The sequence below is a fragment of the Dermochelys coriacea genome, chromosome 1 (genome assembly GCF_009764565.3).
Source record: "Dermochelys coriacea isolate rDerCor1 chromosome 1, rDerCor1.pri.v4, whole genome shotgun sequence".
NCBI lineage: Eukaryota > Metazoa > Chordata > Testudines > Dermochelyidae > Dermochelys > Dermochelys coriacea.
In genome coordinates, this window is record NC_050068.2 from 117,224,304 (window position 1) to 117,248,238 (window position 23,935).

Consider the following 23,935-nt stretch of genomic DNA (forward strand, 5'->3'; position numbering starts at 1 on the left):
TGTCTCTCTCTGTTGTGTGTCAGCAATGGAGTAGCATTAGATTAATCTAATTGGCCCAACGGGGCTATGATTTGTTCCTTATGTATTTGATTTGACCCTTTGTATATTTCAATTTTAAGGTACAACACATTGAGCCTGATTCTGATCTCACAGCAGTTTTATACTTGTGTAATTTTGTTGATTTTAGGGAAGTAATTGTACTGATGAATCAGGCCCATGATATGTAACAGTGGTACGTAAAATAAGTAGAGGTTCTGAGACAAGGTTATGGTATTTTTACTGGTGGGTTGTCAAATCACTTCCAGGAACCAAAGCGAGGATTAGTCAAATGATTTATGGAAAATGCATTTACAGTCCAAAGACTACAGTAGTGTACCTCCAGATTGTTTTAATAGCAAAAGTAAAAACCATGTTACATTTGCCTATGAATCTCTAGCTACCAGGCTTCTGCTGACTAAATAAAATGGAATTCTCCATTATATTTACTATATTATACTGATGTAGAGCTGTTTGTTTCTTTTGGAAAGCATATGTTAGTGAATAAGTGAATAGTGAATATCCTAAGTAGAACACGATCCACAAAACTTTGAGATTTCTGTGGAAAAGCACAGTAAGCAGGCATGAAAAATTCATCTCGTCATGATGACTCTATTTGGCAGTGGAAAGGAGCCTGGTTCTTTTTCAGTCTGAGAAAAGATAAGGGTAGGCAGTGCAAACAAACAATACCTTTGCCCCCACTGGAATTGTTCTTCTAGGAACAAGCATGCTTAAGTCACTCTCTTAATAATTATTTTCTTGGTGATAAGATTATAGTAGTTACAAGGACCAGGGACAACTCCTTTCCTCTACCTCCTCACATAACCAGGAGACACACCAGAGATACGCAGACACATTCATGACACTGCAAAAATCTCTCCAATTGCAGAATAATAGCCCACCTTTTTTCTGTACATCGTCGTTTATACAAAAAATACCGTATTTACAGTTTAACCAAGTCAAACAACTTTAGATAAGAGAAAGTATATAATATCCACCCTCCTAGAAAATAATGTGGCTGGCCTGAGATATTTTGCCTTGTTTCATTTAAAATGTAGGCTGGATGAAAACGTTTCGGTTGATGGCTGAAGACTAACACAGGTTTTCCCAGTTACAACTTGGCTATAGCATATCCGTTACCAGCTCTCCGCTTCCAGCATTTGTGCATGCATAATCCCCCCAAAATCAAGCAGGTCAGGGCTACTGGAATTGCTGTAATATGCCAGGGGAAACTGGATGCTGTAAAAATCCAGAGAAAAATAATTATGTATATTTTAAAAAGACAATTACCTAAATGCAGAAAAGCCTCCCCAGAAAAATCGGTGTCTGATCCTACAGCCCTTTCTCACATGAATAATTCCATTGGTTTTAATGGGGTTAACCCCATGGGTGAGAAGAATAGTGTAGGATGAAGACTGCAGGATCAGAACCTTAAATTACTATGAACAAAACAAACTGAAGCTGAAATTTTTATTAAAGTAAATTGGACTGATTTCCAAGAGTAAATATTTTCTAATGGAAAGAGTATAATGCAGCTTATTTTGGGTTATACCATTTATCTTTCACATAGGAACCAAAAACTAGCAGAAGATTCATCTCCATCCATGTCATTTCCTTCACCTGAGTAATATCTAGGTACCTAAACAACTCAGGGAAGCTGTGAGCAATATAACAAAACAGCCTAAAAGAGTAAACCCCAAATCACAGTTGACATGAGTGAATTGTGACTATGATAAAGGCAAAAAGAAAAAGAGTACTTGTGGCACCTTAGAGACTAACAAATGTATATGACATTTATATATTTAAATTTATATATTTATTTATTTGCAAACTGGATACAATTAACTTAGGCTTGAATAGATACTGGGAATGGATGAGTCATTTCACAAAGTAAAACTATTTCCCCATGTTATTTCCCCCCCCCCCCCCCACTGTTCCTCAGATGTTCTTGTTAACTGCTGGAAATGGCCTACCTTGCTTGTCACCATGAAAGGTTTTCCTCTTTCCCTCCCCCCCCCCCCCCGCTGCTGGTGATGGCTCATCTTAAGGGATCACTCTCCTTACAGTGTGTATGATAAAAACCATTGTTTCATGTTCTCTGTGTGTGTATATAAATCTCCCCACTGTATTTTCCACCAAATGCATCCGATGAAGTGAGCTGTAGCTCACGAAAGCTTATGCTCAAATAAATTTGTTAGTCTCTAAGGTGCCACAAGTACTCCTTTTCTTTTTGCGAATACAGCCTAACACGGCTGCTACTCTGAAACCTGTCATGATAAAGGCAGTAAATGTTACTGTGCCTTTCCAGTGCCAAGTGAGCAAGCTTTAGTCACTCACCAACATCGTGCAAAGAAAAATCAGTATTATTTCATACTGTTTTCACAGCTGTTTCTCAGTCCATGTGTCCAATGGTCTTTTACATCATAATGCAGTTGCACTAAACTAGGGGCCAGTCTCCACACAAACTTGAACCAAAATATCTAAGCCAGTTGTAATTTTCACCTTTTGCTATTTTGGAACCAGCCTGTGTGTGACAAACTGGGACATAAAGGGTATCCTTGTTCTCACCATTTCCCTTATTTTTTGGTCTCACCTGAGGCACTGGGTGAAATCCTGGCTCTTTGAAGTCAATGGGAGTTTGTCATTGACTTCATTGAGGCCAAAATGTCACCCATTATATTTAAAAACCTAGGCCCCTCCAGTAACAGGATCCCTCACATGAAGCCCTTAAACCTGGGCAGAATGTCACTGAAGTCACCTATAGGCATTTTCTATAGAGACAGTGGACAGTGCCTTTCATGCTAGGAATACCCCAAAGTACTGTCCTGAACAGTGAGTAGGTAGATAAATTAAGAAGCCATTATGTGCTGAACAATAATTCAAACACAGTCCTAGCTATTCAAACGTGGCTTAGCTGGATTTCACAGCCAGTAACAAATACAGTGTACTTTTCCCCCTAGCATGCAGTTAAGATAAATACCTCCTTGTCTGACCCGTATTGGCAGCACTTGGCGTCCATGACTATTCTGGGCTTCACACTTAAAATCTGTATAAAAATCCATTTCTCTGACTGGATCAAAAATCAGTGGCACCTCAATGTAGTTCTCGTCATTTTCTACAATTTCCCTGGAACAAAAACAATGCATTTATCATTTTTTTTATACCTGACTTTTCCAGACTATAATAATTTTGGTGATTTTGATCCATTCAGTTACCAGTTTCTAACACTAAAATCTATTGAATATTGATTTATTTCCAAAATCACTATGGGATGCATTCTAAACCACACTGTTCATATCACAGTGCACTCATGGCATCCATTTTGATTAGCCTGGTTGTTTAATGGCCTGATTTTTCAGTGCTCTCTATTTTTTCATCCATAGAGTCTTCGAGGAAAAACAGAGTAGACAAGATCCAAATTTCTTATTAAACAAAATGCAAGTCGAATTTATTTTTAAAGCCTTTCAGATCTTCTTTGTGCATCATAAAAGCAACAAAACAGACACAGGCTCAACTGTTTTTCCTCTGCAGGGTCACCTTCTTATTTGACATCACAGACAGACTAAATTTGTTAGTCTCTAAGGTGCCACAAGTACTCCTTTTCTTTTTGCGAATACAGACTAACACGGCTGCTACTCTGAAACCTGATTTCTGAGACTAGTTCTTGATGTCACCTGGGATAACGACCAAGGAGGGCCCAATCCTGTTCATGCTTACTCAAGTTAGAATGCCATTTGAAACCACTCAACCGAGTAACGACTGCTTACATGTAAAGAGATTAGGCTTGTTCCCATATTGACAGCTGAGTGGAAAAGACTATCAAAACAATTCCAGCCTGCTTTAATAATGGCTTAAATTGAGAGGGAAAGGAATATCTCAAATTAAACATTTTCTTCAGGGTTCTTTTTATGCTTGAACCATTATTGAGCTGATGGCAAATGATTGAACAATCATAAATGTGTTGTGCACTGGAGGGTTATAGCCCTACTGGTGCACCCACTCCACTGGTGCCTTCCCTCTGTGCAGTAGAGCTGGAGTCATTCTGCAGGGCTGGAGGCTTCTGGTATGAATTTTGATTGTCTAATAAAATTATAGGATCCATGGGACTAGAACCCAAATTTGTAGAGGCTAGGACATCTGAGAGTCCCACATCACCACCAGGAGGCCATGCAGAACCCCACCCATGGAGCTCTGTGGAGATTAGGTGCCACAGGAAGTACTGCCCCAAGGGTCCAGAGAGACAGCTCCCTTCAGCCTTCTGGTTGGCCCATGCTCCCTATTTAGCCCTGGGAAGTTGTCTGGGCAAACACACAGACTTCTGGCCTGCTGTGACTCCTGACCACACCTTGCTTTCCTGATTCCTGCCACCTGATTCCAGCCCGATAACCACCTCTAATCTCCTGTCTCTGACCCCAACTCTTGCCTATCAATCCCAGTTCTAGTAATTACTCTGATCCCCACTTGCTATCAACTTGTGAACACCAGTCCAGCTGTGACTGCCAGGCCAGACTGCCCCTACCCCATCCCTCAAAGGAATTCACCCCTGTGCAGAGGCCTATCTACCACTAAAATCTCACTTACAGTGTCTATTCTGAGGCCTTGAGAAGGATTTAAGAGGTGCATAGACCTTGTGCTGGCCCTGGCCATAGCAATGAACTTCACCCCCAGTTAGAATGACTCCTTTTCTCGTCGTGATTATCTCAAACTTCTACAATATTAATGAGACACCATCGCTGCAATTCTTTTAAAGCCGATAGAAATTGTACCTCTCCCTCAGCGCATTTTCTGTTGCACAGACATTGCTATAAAGGCCTGATCATTTGTGCAGGTGAATAATTCAATAGATGTGAATAGTTTCATTGGGAATCAATTGGACTATTTACGGCATAAGAGTCCTTGCTTGCTTGTGTGTTTGTAAGAGCAGGGCTTAAATGATGACATTAAATAAACTCATTGATTTTATTCAGAAACCAATAGTTGGGGCGTTTTTGGTTCAGTTTAATTTGGTTGTTTGTTTCCTTTTTTTTTTTTTTTTTCCCAGCTCTACCATTTTCAGCAGAACGTTTCCCACTTCACTCCCTGACGTTCAGTAGCATGGTATGTCCCTGTAATGTTTCTGAGACACAAACAAAGAAACAAAGAGCGTGACACTTCAATACTTACAGAGGCTCTCCCTCTGTAACTCTGCCCTGTTTGTAAGTTATATCAACGTAAGTGTCATTTGCTAGCCACACCACGACCGTGTGAAAATGTTTACTTGATCCAATAAATACTTTACATGGAAGGATCAGTTTGGAGCCTGTTTAAAAAGAAATAAGAAAAAAAACATTCACAGATTTATTAGCAAATACTGTTTCACATACTGAAAACTCCCACTGAAAGAGTTGGTAAACTCCCTACATACACTGAGCATGGGTTTCTCTTCTGACCTTGTACGTAGAGAATTTTTGTCCACCTAGCCCATCCTCTGCTTCTTGGCAGCTATCCCCATTATTTAGAGACTAACTGATTATCTATTTTTTTCCATACATTAGTTGGTAACATTTGCTCTAACCACATTACTCAGAAGACAAGTCCACATTCCTCTAGCACGAAGCTTTGAGACACTGCAGTTACTGAGCGTCAAGGGAACAATTTATAGTTCAAGAAAAACCTGACTAGCCAGCAGTGTAATGTCATTCACACATGGACTGTCCGCTCGAGGCAAGCCTGTTAAAACCGGACCTCAAATACAAAAAGGAGCCTCCAAAAATAGGCAAACACCACAGTGCAAAAATTAGAACTTTTGCAAGAATAATTGTAATATGGACTTAGCACAATGCATCTTCACCAGGATGCACCTACTTTATATTAAAAATAAAGAGCCCAATAAAACACCTAGTTTAATCATTTATACTTGTGTGGAGTGAGTGCAAAGTTAGTGTAAAATGCAAACCCTGAGGTGGACAAGGGAAGAATTCCCATTTGCTATTAGTTTTAGGCAATAGAAGGTGCAAGGCAGTGAATAATCAAACTCATAGAGCACAACTTCATGTACAATATAGAGTAAAATAACCTATTAAAATATATGCTGCATTTGGTGGGGGGGGGGGAGGTAGAGGAAAGGGGCCTTAAAGTTCAGGTCATAAAATAATCTATGAGGAAATGACACCAAGACCATACCAATCTGCTCTGTAATTAGTGACCAGAGTGGCTGAGAAGTTACAGTTAAAACATCATGGCAAGGAAATCATTTCTTCCCCCCAAAAAACCACGTGGGCCCGTCAAAACTACCACATACCCTAGATCCTTTTTACAAAATGCACTGAATGCATCCGATGAAATGAGCTGTAGCTCACGAAAGTTTATGCTCAAATAAATTTGTTAGTCTCTAAGGTGCCACAAGTACTCCTTTTCTTAGAGCAGGGAAAGTTACTGATGGAAAGGATAAACTCGTCCAACACTCTAAGGATCCTGAAATTGCTTTACTAACTATTAAAACATATTGTCATTTTTCTTTAGTAACGGCTACTGGAAAACAATTTGTGATACTTTTAAAGAGAACAAATGAAAATCACCACAGGGCAGATCCTCAGATGGTATAAATCAAAGTCAGTTGAGCTGAATACACCCTATATTCTCTTGCTTTTGGAAACAAGTGAATAGTTATTGACCTTACCAAGAGCAGCTAATGTAGCCTTCTGATCTGGATATACAATGACTGGACTGAGTCTCTTTTCTTGGTCTGCCAGGATTGAGAGAACAATAATCATGGTGAGTGCATTAGACAATTTAATAGACTTACAAGAACCACAAATAGAAGTTTGCCATTTTTATTGCTTTTATTCCGCTGTAAAGCATTTTGTGATACCGTCACAAGCAGAATTGTGGTTTCAAGGGAAGGGACACAGGTTAGAGAACATTGTTACAGATGTGCTTAGACTCAGGTCTTAATCCCAAAAGTAGTGGCACACGGTGGGGAGCTTAAAGGTAGATGTGAGAAAGTGGGGAATATCTGCAAGATTAGGCACCAGACATACAGTCCTTTCTACTGAGCAATAAGTCTCAAGTTCCCAGCACATCCACTCCCAAACTCAGAAGAACACAGAGTGAAAAATGCACGAGTTGTGAGCAGAGGATGTAAGTGTTTGAGGAGTCAAGAGGTCAAGAATGAGCCTCTGCATCCAAATGAAACCCTTAGTAGCATAATTCCCTTTTAAACTTTGCTCCTGCTATTAGGTAGCTGTATTCTGGCAGCCCTGAGGCACCATTTTCATTAATGCATTGTTTCTTCTGCACAACTTGTTCTGCTTGTCCCTTTTAACATTGTGGTTATATGCACCACACACTGCATCGGCTCTGTCCACAGGCTAGCTGAATACTACAATAAGAAGGCATTTACCGAAGAACTGCTTCTATGCAGATTACCCAGACCATTCTGCAGTCAGGTATGAGAGATTAAATTGCAGACTGCAGTCTGACAGGCACTACTCAAGCAAGGAAGGGTTGAAGGATTTGCACCATTTGCAGGGTCAATAGAATAAATACAGAGTCATATTTCTTGGTCTTCACATATTCTGAACAACGTGCATGTAACACTCCTGCCCTCTGTTGTTTGTGTTGTGTACTGACAGCCATCATGTGCATTTCTTAGTGCAGCAGGCAAAGCAATTTGTACCATTTTACAAAAGAGAAAGTGAAATGAATGTTTTTTTCCCACCATTCCCTATTAGTTAAACTAAATATTATATTTCCTAAGCCCTCTGAAGACGTTTGCATTGACTCTTGTGACAAATTGTTCAGTTTAATGACTACAGGCACTTTCAACATATGGTTCTATTGCCCAGAAATGTGGTGCTTAATGTCAGTGCTAGCTCAACTGTTAGCCAAACAAAGCGCTGAGCTGAGCAGTGCCTGGGGGTTTTCTGTGAAACTGTTTTGGACCATTATTAAAAGTAAGCAGCATGCATGCTGCTCTAATATCCCAGTTTCCCTGGCAGCTAACCAGCAGCAACAGTGAGAGACTTAACATGAGTTCCCGTCTGTACATTTCAGTGACAAAGACCATTCCAGGCAAATGGTTTGTTAAGTACTGTACCATCTCAAGTGGGAAGTATTTACCCAAAGTCTGTAGCTGAATAGTTCTGGTGATGTTATACGATGTGCCTCCAGAAGTAAAAGACATTTCACAGGTGTAATAGCCAGAATCTTTTGATGACACAGAGCTGATGTAGAGATAGTGTGTGCCTTTCAAGCTTTTGAATTTTTTATTGTCTTCATCCAAAGGTACAGAATCCTAAAGAAATAACAACCACCAAATGGTTAAAATAGGCCAGGGAGTGAAGAGACCTGGATTTGATTTTCTGTGTAACCCTTGGGGAAATCACTTATTCTCTTATCTAAGATTTTTATATCACATTTATGATTACAGTATCTGAGCACCTCTATTTTCCTACCTGTAAAATAGACAGAATAACACTTGTGCTACTTCAAGGGTGAGCATTGCAAGGCTGAATTCATCAATAATTGTAAAACGCTTTGCAATCCACCAATGTGAGGCCCTATGTGAAGTGTGATGCATTGTCATTATTAACATATATTTTCAAATGTTATCTTAAATTATGCATGTTGGCTAAAGAGAATATATAATGAGCTTCTTTCCAGTATAGGGATGATCTTGTATGCGAGACAAGAACATCTTAGCAATCATATATCTTCCCATGGCACCATATTATTTTCCCCTGCCAAGTCTCACAAGATGTGACATGTTGCCAAGCTATTATCACCGATACTCTGTTTTGCTAGCAACAAGTGTGTTCTTTCCCACTGTGGACAGGCCTGTTTTTTCCTGACAGCCAGGGCCAGCTCCAGGCACCAGCGAACCAAGCAGGTGCATGGGGCGGCAAATGTAAAGGGTCAGCAGGACATCGGGCTCTGAGGCAGCAATCTGCCGTCGGCGGTGGCAGGAATTGTTTGACTCTTCTTCGGTCGCCAGCCTCAATTTGGCGACCGTACCATCACTCCGTCTCCGTGTTCGGTGGCAAGGTTTTTTGTTTTGTTTTTTTGGCCACTTGGGGTGGCAAAAACACTGGAGCCGGCCCTGCTGACAGCCATGTTATTAATCAAGCTGTAGAGCTGAACTTTCTGTTACCTAGGCAAATAATTATAGCATGTTTCTCAGATGAAAGCTGAGCTGGGAAACCTTGCTAGCCTGATTTCAACCCCAGTAAAAACGATGCGTTGTAAACCAGCCTAATGACCTATGTTCTTTATTTGCTGTACAACTAGGTACTGCAGAATTTCAAATTGTACAGAAACAACTTCTGGACGAAATGATTATTGCTATTGATTTGTGATGCATTAAAACAAGAGCATGGTAAATAAGTAATGCATTTTGCACAGTCGCAACATGCAGCGAGCAAGCCACAGGAACTTCTCACATAAAAGAAGACAGAAAGAAGGTGAGTTAGTGCCTGGGTTAGGCAAACTTTGAAACAGCTCAGCTTCTAGTTCATGTTTGATGTTTCTAAAAGTTCACCATTCAGGGCTTCAGTCAGTCACCTGCAGGGGTCAGAAAGGGATGTTCCCCACCCCACCCCCCCATGTATTCTGGGATTTTTTTTTGTCTCCTTTTCTGAAGCCTGAGAGGGGGCCAAAGCTACAGCTGGGACACTGGACAGGGTGGGCTGATGCTCTGAGGCGGTACCAAGTATTCTGTCTCTCGGGTGTTTGGCTGACTGGTTTGTGCTCACATGCTCAGCGTCTACCTGATCGTCCTATGCTGAACGAGGAAGAAATTTTTCCCCAGGTCAGATGAGTAGGGACCTTGAGCTTTTTGCCTTCCTCAGCAGCAAAAGGCATGGGTCACTTGCCAGGATTATCTAGATCTCTCTCACTTGATCAATTCTTTGCCATTGCAGGAGCCTTGGGCACCTTGTTCCCACCTATTCTCTGCCTGTGGCAGGTTATCATCTAGTCTCCTGTGAACTGTAATACTTTAGTCTAATTTCAGTTGTTGGGTTTATTTTGCAGGTGCCAAGTGGTGGTGGTGGCCTGTGACACACAGGCCAGACTAGATGATCGGATGGTCCCTTCTGGCATTAAACTCTATGCCTCTGATCCTTTAGAAGAGGGGAAAGCTCTACCTTGTACCAGTTTAGCTCCAAGTCTGTTTCCTTTTGTCTGAAATCCTCCAGATCAGGGCAAACAAGTTTTCCAGCAGTAAACGTGAAGAGAATCTGATGATAGGAAATCTCATGAACAGCAGTTTTCTCAATAACGGATAGGTAAATGGAGACATCAGCACAGTCCGAGGAATTCCTGCAAGCCGATAAAGGGCAGATGTTAACCGGTGTGCACCCACACAGAAAGGGGTGGGGGGCAGGATGGCATGCATGTAATGCTTGTGCAAGGTGCTTGATTGACAGCCCTGGACACCAAAGTCCTTTGCTTACCAACCGAACCAACACAGCATGGGAAGTACAAGCCTCCTCATACTGTCCTGCTGCCATGACTCAATTCTGAGGTGAGAGAGGCCACTTTAGCTGCCATGCTCCTTCAATCTTTAGGACTAATGTTATAAATAATCCTATCAAAATACAGAGAAGAGTCTCATTTCTCTTCATAATGACCAGAAGTCATTCAGCCGGAACTCCAAGGTCAGACTTCACCTATTATTCCTTTCCACTGGGGCCAGACAGATTGTATTAAATTTTGGTGGCACACTGACTGCAGGGATAGTTTGAACATTTTATGTCTTTCTTGCCATCAACAGATTCAGATTACATCTGGGAATACCTCAGTCAGCACAAAGGCAGCACTGTCAGTGCTTAAAGTAGGGGGCTGGTAGGTTCTAATCTCTACCCGGTGACCTTGGACGGGTCAGTTAACCTCTTTGTACCTTGCTTTCTCTCAGTAGCCGGTTTCTGGTAAGTCCAGTGTGACTCAATACTATAGGTCACGAGCAGGGATTCTGGGAAGTTACCCGTGTTGTTTTTGGAAGAATGAAAGCTTTTTGGTGGTGGGTTGTTTATTTTAAAGTTCAAGCTTTTCCTTTGGAACACTGAGTTTGTTGCATTCTCTGAGGGAAAAAAAGAAAGACTGTACCCTGCTGAACAGCAGCAGCTCTGTTGTGAACTGTGTGCTTTGGCACCCATTCGCTTCAATAAGATCTTAATTGTACAGTGCAGGTGTTGGAGCCTATCAGTGGCAATCTAAGCCACGAATATGAAAGCTGAGTCAGAGCACTTATTAAAAACATGGCTGCTACTGCTTTATTATTGACAGGCATTTACAGAGTGACAGGTGTACGTAGTACTTTACAAAACCTAGAAAAAAGGACCCCTCTGCTTTGACGTGTTTATAGTATTTAGTATCTCCTTCCCATTTGACCCAGTGGGGCTTTTGTTTATGTAAGTTTCAAAGCAGGACTTTCCAGACAGACTATATCTACTGGATAGATGGATAGGGATTCTCTCTGTCCATCCTCTGATGGAATTGTTCACTTTAGTTCCCAGTCTTACATCCTCTGTAATAATTGCATAGTGGCAGTTTGCTTCAACCCAGAAGATTGAAGAAAAGAGCTATTTACCTGTTGTTGCTTTAAGCAGAATTGCTTCATCATAAAATACCTGTCAAGTATTGCAAAGTAAGTTCACAACCCCAGCAAGTTTACCTCTGAGACCCCAATCTTGCAAACATTTAAATGAATTTGCTTTAACTTTATGCAATGATAAAAATGATCTGCATATGCTTGCAAGACTGGGACCTGTTCTTTTGCAATGTTCAGGCTTTTGCGTTCACCCACTGCTGTCTATTGCTGTTAATATTGTTATAACGTCATTACAGTGTTGCACATATAGCTATAATCCATAATAATTGCTAATCAGTACGAAATTGCCAGTCAGTAGCAAAATAATTGCTAATCAGACAGAGGTGGAGAATTGTAATAGTTTGCCAATACCCTCATTTCACAGTATACTGAAAAGTATGGTAAATTCCTTAACGGTGATTTGCAAGAGGAAAATTAGATTCACTTGTTTGTGCTTTACTGCTCCTTTATAAAGGCAGCTTCAAATATTTACATTTTTAAATTCTGTCTGTTTCTTACATTAGAAATCTCAGAAACCTCAGGTGCTAGCTTTGTAGTGGAGGACTGAATGGAGGATAGGAGAACTGGGTCAGGATGGTGGCAGCTATAGCCTTTAAGAGTCAGAAAGAATCAAGGTTCAGCCTATTGTGATGTCATTATCCCTCTTCTCTGCTCCAGACATTCAATCAACACCACCAGATTCTGGATCCTTCCTTGAACCTGAAAGTTTCTTTCAAATTTGTAAACCTTCCAAGTGTGACTGTGACAAGCGGCTAGATTCACAAAGGGATTTAGGCATTGGCACATTCAGTGTCACCACCCCTAACATTTAGGCGCCTAGAAATCACTTGGATTCAAAAGCCTGAGTTCAGCTTTCAGGCTTCCTGTACAATGAATGCAGGGAGACAGGTGCCCAAGAATTCACTAGCATGCTAGGCAACTCTCTGCCTAAAGATAGCCAATGGGAGATGCCAAGGAGAGGTGTGCATCCTAAGCCCCACCCCTCAGGGAGTTCAGTGCCTAAATCTGGCCTGGAGGGAGGCACCTATCTCTGCTTGGGATTCTCATGTGGGATCCATTTCTTGGAGGTAGGGAGCTTCTTGTGAGAAGACCGGGGGCGGTGGAGAGGCAGTTAGCTGCCTTTGTGCCTTGGTCTTCCCTAAAGGTTGGAAAAGTCATAGCTCAAGTTTCAGCCTAGTTTGATGTAATTATTTTACTCTAGCAGTCTAGTCCTATAACGGGTCTTCCTGCAAAATCAAGGAGATCAAGACTTACTATTTTAAATGTAAAACAGCGCAGAAAAAAATAGGGGAAATAATTCTGAAGCCCTCTCTATGCTATAATCAAGATTACAAATATATTTTTACTTCATGAACTTTACTGGAGGGATCCAAAGATAGTGGGTGTTTTTCATGGACTTCACTGAGCTTTGGATGAAGCCAATAAAATCTTTTAGGCACAGTTAAGTAGTTTAGTGGACTGGATTTTTATTTAAATGCCTACCTTCGAGTGCAGATATATTGTCCCGAGTCCTCTAACGATGCTGGTAAAAACCAAAGAGCATCATCTTGTGCCCATATTCTTGGTTTTTCATCTCCTCCTGAGGACATCATTTTTGAATCATTTTTAGACCATGTCAGATTACACGGATGGCTGGAACAGTCCAAGTGTGTGTATTTGAAGGAAGGGCATTTCAGGATCACAGGTTCTCCTTTCAGTGCAAAGTAGCGTTTGAAGTACATGGTGTGATCCTGGCAATTTTCTACATAAACCAGAGAAATTGTTTTGTTCGTGTCTCATTTTAAAAAAAATAAATAAATAAAGGTAGGAAAACAAATGCTCTAGCTCAAATCCTTGATATGAGCTTTGCCCTTACCTATGCTTGCCACACGCTGGATTCTGAAGGCAGGGGCATCCATTATGTATGTACAGATAACAAACAGAAGCCCAGCCACCTTCTTCCAGGGGAAACAGGAAAGAGAAAAATGGGGAACAGCATCTTGAAACCTACAGGTGAGAAGATCACATGTATAACAATACATAAAATAATGTGCATCACCTCACGTCGTACAATATATTTTAACGGCTACCTGCTCTCGCCCTATCACTCTTTGCCCCCTTGTAGCGCCCAGCCTACAAAAAATCTGTTCCAATACCAGTTTTGAAGATAGTGGTCATTGGACTGTGCGGACTAACGAGAACAACTCAGCAGCTTTTCTTTGTATTCAATTTCTTTTGGAATCTGGACCAGTAGCAGGGTACACTTCAGTCTGAATCCATCCTGGAGGTCAGGATTCAACCCCGACTGGTTCTCAAATATCTCTGGTTATACTAACTGATGAGCAGAAATAAAGGCCCTATCCCAGTTACACATAAACTATCCTGAAGAGCATCTGAAACTGCAGAAGCTCCAAAATAAGCTTGTTTTAAGCTATGAGCTTCAGGAGACTCAACTGACATATAGCTCATTGGCTCCCATGGGACGAAGCAGGGAAAGAGATATTTGAGCAAATACTGGCAGGGACTGATGTTTCGTGAGCCCCTGTCATCCCTGCAAGTGGATGACGATGAGGCATGGCTTCCTAGCTAATGCACTGCTACAGGCTGGGGACCAACTGGCTAAGTGGCAGTTCTGCAGAAAAAGATTTGGGGATTACAGTGGATGAGAAGCTGGATGAGAGTCAATTGTGTGCCCTTGTTGCCAACAAGGCTAACAGCATATGGGGCTGCATTAGTAGGAGCATAGCCAGTAGATCGAGGGAAGTGATTATTCCCCTCTGTTCGGCACTGGTGAGGCCACATCTGGAGTATTGTGTCCATTTGGGCCCCCCACTACAGAAGGGATGTGGAAAAATTGGAGAGAGTCCAGCGGAGGGCAAGGAAAATGATTAGAGGGCTGGTGCACATAACTTATGAGGAGAGGCTGAGGGAACTGGGGTTATTTAGTCTGCAGAAGAGAAGAGTGAGGGGGGATTTGATAGCAGCTTTCAACTACCTGAAGGGGGGTTCCAAAGAGGCTGAAGCTAGGCTGTTCTCAGTGGTGGCAGATGACAGAACAAGGAGCAATGGTCTCAAGTTGCAGTGGAGGAGGTCTAGGTTGGATATTAGGAAACACTATTTCACTAGGAGGGTGGTGAAGCATGGGAATGGGTTACTTAGGGAAGTGGTGGAATCTCCATCCTTAGAGATTTTTAAGGCCCAGCTTGACAAAGTCCTGGCTGGGATGATTTAGTTGGGGTTGGTCCTGCTTTGAGCAGGGGGTTGGACTAGATGACTTCCTGAGGTCTCTTCCAACCCTAATCTCCTATGATTCTATAATTAACACCAATGGGAGAATTGACAGGACCATGTTGTGCAGGTGGATGATGGCTGTGTTTATCTTGTAAAACTCCCATCACTCTAAACTGTCATAAGAGATCGTTAATAGAAAAAAAGACAAAACAAAAATCCTGATTAAAAGTAATACTGCTGCAGAGAGGAGAGGGTAAATACTAAAAACCAAATCACTTTGCATGAATTGAGATTATTGGAATGCCAATGGAGAGAGATATTCCAAATCTTTTGAATGGGAAAACATCTCCTGTTAATTTGCTAGGTCTAACTGTTTGGGAGGAGCCTCTCTGCATAGAAAAGTGCTAGCAGGTCTCAACGCACTGTAGAGATGAAAATGGCCTCTCAAAAGGGAACGTTAGGGTAAGTCTACCCTGCAATAGAAGACCTGCAGCATGGCCACTGCAAGACATGCAACTATGTATGATTTACACACCTAACTTGCATGAGTGCACACAACTCATGAATTATCAAGGATATCACTGGCACCAGACAAAGGGCAGGAGGGAGTAGTTGTCAAAAATACATTTAGAAAAAGTTTAGTTTTAGCCACACAGGCAAAGAGGAAAAGTCTCTTAGGGGAAAGTGAAGTATAAATAACAGACTTTCTTGAGAGATTAGAAGAAAGGTCTGCGTGCTTAAACTTTTGGTACATCTGGGACCTGGCTAGCTTTGATCCAGTCCACCCTTAGCAAACAGAAACCTCTAACCTGCACTGGTTCAACTAAAAAAAAAAAAAAGCTGAATTGTCCCTTCACTATGAAACAGGAAAAGTCAAATGCTGCATATACTGTAAGAACGTGGAAAACAATTGCATCTCCCTAGCAGTCACTACAGTAGATAAACAAAATCAGCCAAATGGAAGTCTGAGGAGACAAATATTCAGACTGTAAAGCTTCAAATCAAATTGGTTGGCCAGCACACTTGATATGAAAATTGTGCATGCACATAGACCCATTTGTCATCAGAGAAATCCCATATGGTGAATGAGCTTTGTTACAATGCTAACAAAGTTCTGCAGCCTGTGCCCCACATCCATGCAAATACAGACTTGCTTGACTTGTTATTGCTCCCATACAACCTAATATTATCAGTGTCAGGACCTAGGAAGGGGTTCATTCACCACAGCTGCAGCTCCTTGTGGCCAACAGTAGCTCCATCTCTTCAGTGATCTCTCTTCCTGCAACTTGCCCCTTCAACCAGGACACACTTTAGTCCATCCCTTCCAGGGTTTCAGAGAGTTCACCCAAGCAATAGTCCAATGACCTTACAGCAGGTCTTAGACTCACAGACTTTAAAGGTCAGAAGGGACCATCATGATCATCTAGTCTAACCTACTGCACATGGCAGGCCATAGAATCTCACCCACCAACTCCTGTAATAGGCCCCTAACCTCTGGCTGAGTTACTGAAGACCTCAAGTCATAGTTTAAAGACTTCAAGACACAGAGAATCCACCATTAACTCTAGTTCAAATCAGCAAGTGACCCATGCCCCTCACTGCAGAGGAAGGTGAAAAATCCTCAGGGTCTTTGCCAATGTGACTTGGGGAAAACTCCTTCCTGATCCCAAATATGATAATCAGTTACACCTTAGGCATGTGGACAAGACCCACTAGACAGACACCTGGGAACAAATTCCCAGTAGTAACTCAGAGCCCTCCATATCTAGTGTCCCATCTCTGGACGTTGGAGAGATTTGCTAATAGCAATCACAGCAGGCACATCTGGGCGAAATGCCATTGCAGGCAATCTCATAATACCCTCCCTTCCATAAACTTATCAAGCTCAAGCTTAAAACAAGTTAGTTTTTTTGCCCTCACTACTTCCCTCCTCTGACTTGTGGCATGATAGAGTCTGGCTGAAATATCACATAGATACATCAGCTTTGTCACTCTTTTCTTAAGACCCATACAACCTGCCACAGAATCTGCAGCCCCTACAGCTCTGGTGGAACAATCCCTCATAACAGCAAGCATGAAAATGATGAGTCAACACTTTTAGGGGGCTTCATCCTAGTCTTAATTTGGGACGTACATCTTGGCCGCCAAATCACATGCACACCCAAGTTGTTGGGTGTTCAATTTGTGTGCCAATGGGTTTTCAACATGAAAATTATCATTGATGTATACAAGTAATCGTGAGCAAAACCCACATATGAAGTTCCACTCCCACAAATAGAAACTATTTTAAAAATCTGAGCCAGAGACAGGAGAAGGAATTTAAAATTGAATGGATATGCTCCACTGCCAATCATTCATTAGCCACCCATGCATGCTGACTTAGCAAGGGAAAGGTGTATCTCTCTGTGCATATATGCTAATGCTATAGGACTGTTTCTCATCTCACACCAGTTTTAAACTCCACTGATTTCAGTAGGGTTCTTCTTGATTTACACTGTGCACACCCAATATAGAATAGACACATAATATACATATAGTATACAATTCACATCCATTGTGTTTAAATAGAAATGTGCTACACACACACATACACTTAAGGTCACCTAACAGTGTTACTGCCCTGGATACCAAGGAGAATCACCTTGAATTCTCTCCAAAAGAAAAAAAAGACATACTTTTCCTGGTACACACATCATATTCACACATAGACATAAATAGGCTTCTTCTACTTATGTTACCAATCTGTTTATTCAGACTTTCTCCTTTCTACTAGCTCAGTTTAGTTAACGACTGCTGGTCTAACTATAACCACGCATTTTGAAGGTAGGGCTATTTGCCTTCTTCACAGGGTTGACCAAAACAAAATCCCATTAAAAAATACTGTATTATTGCAAACTTCTCTTAACATCTCCCCTGGTTTTTTGGAAGGGGCGAGGGAGTTGTTGAATTAACAGTTCCTAAGATACACATGACGTCCTACAGCAAAGTTCTCTCTCTCTCTCCTTTTGATTATTTGCATGATGAAAATATTTTGCTGCTTTGTTCACCTATTTAAGTTCCCTCTATTGTGCTGTCCAGCAGTCTCCACAAGCCAGTAGACAACTTATTTTTTCCAGATGACATTTTCCTCCCATTTACTTACCTCTGATTCTGCATTCTTTTGCCCACTGGCTTCTCCTGTGGAGCTGTAGGCAAGGCTTTCATGTAGCATTGGAAAGGTCCTAATAGATGGCTTTATATGCAACTCAACACACAACGGAAATGTTTTCACATTGTGCAATCAGCTGTGTGTCAGAACCAACAACTTTTTTGGACGCACCTTTCCCATTCCAAAGAGGGAGAATGAGAGAGAAAAGGAGGCAGGGGAAAAGGGGGCAGATTTCCCAACAGGGGAAATGACTGCTGCTAAATATGTTACTATGTTTCCCTTTTTGTGACGAACAATAATTTACTTATGTCCTGTTGATGGTGAGTTCAGCTGACAGTTTTACTTCCTAATTCACCACAAAAATACACAATGTATTTAACAACCAAAGAGTTGATGATCTTTGCTTCTTTGTCTTCAGTAAGTTTTGTTACGGAAACCTAATGGACATTACTCCAAGCTCTGAGTTTTTCTGCTATCTGTGCTGCTTGAAATTTGTGAATCAAAAATGGGTCATTTTTTTCTTTGCTTATATATTCCACAACATTGACAGTGGATTTTGTTTGTCACACTTTATGCTAAAGTTCTATTTATAAATGGTATATAAAGGGTTAACAAATGATGAATGGATTTCATAAGCATGTTCCAGACATGTAATAAGCATATCAGCAGCAGATGTTAAAGAGGATTATAAGCTATGTTGATATTGTTCTTGGCCCTCCAAACAGATCAGGTCTGGTCAATAACATTGTGTTGGGTGCCTAGGATGCCACAATAAATAAAAAAAATCATATCACAATTAACTATTTAAGACAACAATCATTTATTAACCCTTTATAAATCAGTTATAAATTGAACCTGAATATAAACTGTGACCATTTTGTTTAGCTGTTCTCAGTGTATTGTACATTTTCACATGCAGGACTTTAAAGTATTGCTTAAGAATTAGGCATTTGGACTGTATTATGGTCACCCTGCTACTTTGTAAACAGAGTAGAAAAAACATCCTTGGTGAAATCTTTCCTCCACTGGCTGGCTTTAATCACTGGGGAAAACTGCTTCTCTGGATAGAGAGAGGACTTAAGTCTGCAGGCCTCACAACTAGACACCTCTCACCAGCATTAATTCAACTTACAATAAAAACCAAATGACCAAAAACACTCCACACAATTATAAAGGGCACTCTACAAAATGTAGGTTATTGTCTAGATTTATTATTTATTAAGTATGAACATGGCAAAGGAAACAGTAAAGGCTTCCTGCTCCATTTCGGGGGACATATCCACTGGCTTTATGGCCCCTTTGCACCACTGTTTAAAGCAGAGAATCTGACCCCATAAATCACAGAATTATGAAAGGAGGAAAAGAGTATTAGATCATAGTCCATCCTTTGCCAGTGCAGCACATAGGTCCTCTATCTAAGTGCTATTAAAAATGATATAATTTTAATGTAGGTCAAAGTTTGGGTTTATATTATATGACCATCTTCCCTCACAAACAATACAGGTTGGAGTCTCTTCTTGAAATCCAATAGGAGGATTTTACCCAGTTTTCACCAAGTGTTGCAAGAACAAGCTCAATAGGAAAAGATAGTGATTTTCAACGTAAGGGTGTGAGCCTGCCGAATGGCGCAGACACATTCATTCTGTTTAGTGAACACTGCAGCCCAAGGAATGGGGGTACCCCAAAAAGTATATGCTACTTTCATACATTTTCAAGAAAAACATCCGATTCAATCAGCCCCATTCTGAACTGGGTGAAATCCTCCTATAATATTCCAAGAAGAGCCTCTTACCATTGATATTTGCGAGGGAAGATGGTCATATAATATAAACCCAAACTTGGAGCTACTCTAAAATTGTTACATCATTTTAATAGCACCTAGCTAGAGAACCTATGTGGTGCACTGGCAAAAGGTGAACTATGATCTAATACTCTTTGCCTCCTTTCACGGTTCTTTTTTTCCCCTAAAAGTCAGTGGAGAGTGACTGACTAAATTCATGCTCTCGTCATGAGGCACTGTGTTCAAATAGGATGTCTATAAAGGCTAAAAGTCCTGTTTAATAAAGCTCAGGAGGAAATGAAAGATAAACCAAGTGATTTTGGCAGCCTGGTGCTCTGAAAACTATGCCATTTTGTGATGAGCTATTACCGATATCACCCTCTAAAAAGAGAAATTGATGCAATCCTGATTCACACTCACAGACCATATTTAAGGAAGCTTGTGTAGTTTTATGGTTTGGTTATACATGAAATTTATTTCACAGAAACCAATATCATAGAATAGAATATCAGGGTTGGAAGGGACCTCAGGAGGTCATCTAGTCCAACCCCCTGCTCAAAGCAGGACCTATCCCCAACTAAATCATCCCAGCCAGGGCTTTATCAAGCCTGACCTCAAAAACTTCTAAGGAAGGAGATTCCACCACCTCCCTAGGTAACGCATTCCAGTGCTTCACCACCTTCCTAGTGAAAAAGTTTTGCCTAATATCCAACCTAAACCTTTCCCACTGCAATTTGAGACCATTGCTTCTCGTTCTATGCCAGAACACAGCTGTACAATTTCTGGTTCCGATATAAGAATAAAGGTTTACTTATTCCCAATGTCTCTCTCTCACCTCACTTCTCTGCAAAGATTTCTGTTTTCCCCCCCCTCTAGTCAATGTGCAGTGTTATGCCTCTTTCAATCACCCTGACAGTTACATTAAGAATGATTTTTTTCCTTCACTAAAACATCACAATCAACCAAGAAACAACAAAAGCATTGAGTGCTATGTAACATTTGTGCAGTTCTTTACGTATGAGGCTCTTCAAGTGCTTACGAAGTAGGAAAAGTATCACTATCCCCAGTTTACAGATGGAGAACTTGAAGCGCTGGCACCAGGGAGATTGAGCAACTATTGACTAAGTGGCAGTCAGAGACTGAATCCATTTCTCCTGCCTCTCTGTTCCATGGCTTCCCCACTGGCTCAGAGACTAGTGCTGAATGAATCAACTCCATTCAGATGGACATTTCTATGTATTATGCCATTCAACTGTCAAATGCAATCCATTTTGCTAAGACAGCCTCATGTGATCAAATACAGAACAGAAATGTCCTTGACTGGGAAAGCCATTGTGAATTAATGAATTTGGCAAGATACTAAGTAAATACACACAAAGTAAATCAAAGCACCACAAAATGTTCTTTGTTTATTGATTTTGGCAACCCTAGTTTAGTTTTAATTATTTACAGTGTATTAGTGAGGAGTACTACATCACTAGCGGTCCACAGAGGGTTGGGAGAAAAGAGGCTAATCAACTCTAACAGAAACTGAACAGATGGGAAAGAGTTGAAATAAAGAGCAGAAGTAGATAGTGTGATTAGATGTATTGAACTAAAGAAGGCTATAAATACATAAATACTTGCCTGGTATTGCTTTGCAACCTCAGCAGTTGCTGTAATTGCCACAGATAGTGTATGGTCTTGACGGGGGAGAAGCATTGTTCCATGTGATCATGAATAGAGGGAGATGAATGATGAGATGCTCTTGGTTAAGATGTGTAATATATTTTGTTAAAGTAGCGATGGCTCAGTAATGGGTGGCTCCACTACATTGCTGCTTTAAATCTTTGCCTTTTCTGGGTGAATTATAAAGGGTGCATGTAATGGGGTATACCACTCACCACAGTTCACAGCCCATAGCACGGCACCTCCTCCTGGTCACTCTGGGGATTAGCTCAAAGCCAACAAGCCTGGCTGCAGTTTGCACACCATCATTATGTCTCTGGTCTGCTGCTTTTCTCATTCCAAGACCCTCAGTGGCTCCTTTGTGACTTAGCCCCCCAGCTAGGTCACTCAGTTTTTCCCCTTCTGAGGTAAAATGTCCAACATCCAAATACCTATCTTCAGCCCTGTTTCTGGGCTCAGTTCTCACTGAGTTCAAGCCCCTTCCCAGGGCTTTGGCCGCTCTGCCTGTGAGGGGGACCCAGGCCCGCCCACTACCCCAGATCCCAATCTATGGACCTGCAAATATCAGCGCCATCCTGCTTCCTTTAACTCCATTGCTGCTATTCCCTGGACCACTTCCCATGTATCTAGCTTCCCCCCTCTCTGGGTTTGCTAGCCTACAAACTCCATCTACTCAGGCAATCACTGCAATTTGTCTACAGTCTTTTCCAGCTGCCCTCCTCTGTTGCTAGCTAGCTTGCATTATATAGGCCCCACCTCTTCCTGTCCAGCTGAGCCTGCTTTCGCTCCCTGCTCCCTGGCTCCTCTTCCAGGTGCGCCCTATGGAGTTAATTAGCCTGTCTGGCCACCTTAACCCTTGTCACTCTTGTGTGCAGTGGATACCCCATCACAGTGCAGAACAGAGAAGTGCATATCAGCCAAGTTCTACTATCCTTTTGTTCCTCTGGGAGTCAAAAAGCTGCTGGCTGGCTGGAAACTGGCTACACATGGTCACATCTTAGTCAACGCAACTGTTTCACAACCCATAGCATGGAGTCTTTCCTTCATCTTTCATAATACTCTTTTACCTTCTCCGCTTCTATCCCTTCTTTCCTTCCGGAGTGGCTATGGGGAGAGAAGAATGACATTATCCCACTTTCCCTTTTTTATCTGCTGCAGTAGATACCAATTTTGATATAAACCCTTGTCACCATCTGTCATAAATATAAAGGGAAGGGTAACCACCTTTCTGTATACAGTGCTATAAAATCCCTCCTGGCCAGAGGCAACATCCTGTTACCTGTAAAGGGTTAAGAAGCTAAGATAACCCGGCTGGCACCTGACCCAAAGGACCAATAAGGGGACAAGATACTTTCAAATCTTGGGTATGGGGGGAAGGTTTTTATTTGTGCTCTTTGTTTTTGGGGTTGTTCTCTCTTGGGCCTGAAAGAGGCCAGACAGAAATCCATCTTCTCCAACCCATCCTAATCCAAGTCTCCAATATTGCAACCAGTATAGGTAAGCCAGGCAAGACGGATTAGTTTATCTTTTGTTTTATGTAAATTTTCCCTGTGTTAAGAGGGAGGTTTCTTCCTGTTTTCTGTAACTTTAAGGTTTTGCCCAGAGGGGGATCCTCTGTGTTTTGAATCTGAATACCCTGTAAAGTATTTTCCACCCTGATCTTACAGAGATGATTTTTACTTCTTTTTTTTTTTTAATAAAATCCTTCTTTTAAGAACCTGACTGATTTTTCCATTGTTCCAAGATCCAGGGGTTTGGGTCTTTGATGATCTTGGAACCAGTTGGTTGGGATATTATTCTCAAGCCTCCCCAGGAAAGGGGGTATGAAGGACTTGGGGGGATATTTTGGGGGAAGACGTCTCCAAGTGGTCTCTTTCCCTGTTCTTTGTTTAAAACGCTTGGTGGTGGCAGCATACTATTCAAGGACAAGGCAAAGTTTGTACCTTGGGGAAGTTTTAACCTAAGCTGGTAAGAATAAGCTTAGGGGGTCTTTCATGCAGGTCCCCACATCTGTACCCTAGAGTTCAGAATGGGGAAGGAACCCTGACACCATCTTCCACAGTTTTTCAGGATAGGCACAGTACATATCAGCGCCTCTATACAAGACTCCATGTTTCAGGAATAGATCTGTGAAAACAATTGCTCAGGTCCTCCAGGTTGATTAAGTTGACAGTAGCTGGAAAAGAAAAATATTCCAGTCCCAAGAGTCACCAGACTGAGTGATACAAAGGCAACAGTTCAAAAATCAAGGGCCTGCGGCTATTAAGACAGAACCCCCATAGTAGAAGTAAAGAGAAACAGGTTTAATTTTGTTAACAGGAACTTTATCTTCCATAGAGTGACCAACAATATAAGTAATTAGTTGGAAAATTTACTAAAATTAGCTAAAATAGAAAGGCCTTAGTGACATGATGTCTATCACATATTCTGTAGCAAATAGGGTTGTCCCATTTACACTAACCCTTACTCTGTTTTCAATATGAGTTAAGGGACTTGGGGCAAG

The 23,935-nt window shown here is 41.4% G+C and overlaps 1 protein-coding gene across 2 annotated transcripts; it reads right to left on the reverse strand.

Annotated features, from left to right (window-relative positions):
* Positions 1-260: 260 nt before the first annotated feature.
* Positions 261-22,152, reverse strand: IL1R2 (interleukin 1 receptor type 2). 2 transcript variants are annotated; one of them, XM_038386988.2, is made up of 9 exons: positions 21,648-22,152; positions 13,482-13,612; positions 13,109-13,367; positions 10,161-10,335; positions 8,137-8,311; positions 6,695-6,760; positions 5,200-5,335; positions 3,017-3,162; positions 261-1,275 (listed from the first exon to the last, which is right to left on the reverse strand). In XM_038386988.2, the coding sequence occupies exons 1-9, from the start codon at positions 21,767-21,769 to the stop codon at positions 1,148-1,150; spliced, it is 1,338 nt and encodes a 445-aa protein (XP_038242916.1). In that variant the 5' UTR covers positions 21,770-22,152; the 3' UTR covers positions 261-1,147. The 2 variants fall into 2 exon arrangements, with proteins under 2 accessions (XP_038242916.1, XP_038242915.1); XM_038386987.2 differs by lacking the exon at positions 21,648-22,152 and adding an exon at positions 17,979-18,184.
* Positions 22,153-23,935: the final 1,783 nt, after the last annotated feature.

Excerpts from the sequence above, each read along its gene's own strand:
- IL1R2 (XM_038386988.2), bottom strand. The coding sequence starts at position 21,769 with ATGAGAAAAGCAGCAGACCAGAGACATAATGATGGTGTGCAAACTGCA. Across the intron at positions 8,312-10,160 it reads TGGAGCTAAACTGGTACAAG|GATTCTGTACCTTTGGATGA; the intron begins GTAGAGCTTTCC and ends TTATTTCTTTAG. Across the intron at positions 6,761-8,136 it reads TATTCAGCTACAGACTTTGG|ACCAAGAAAAGAGACTCAGT; the intron begins GTAAATACTTCC and ends CAATCCTGGCAG.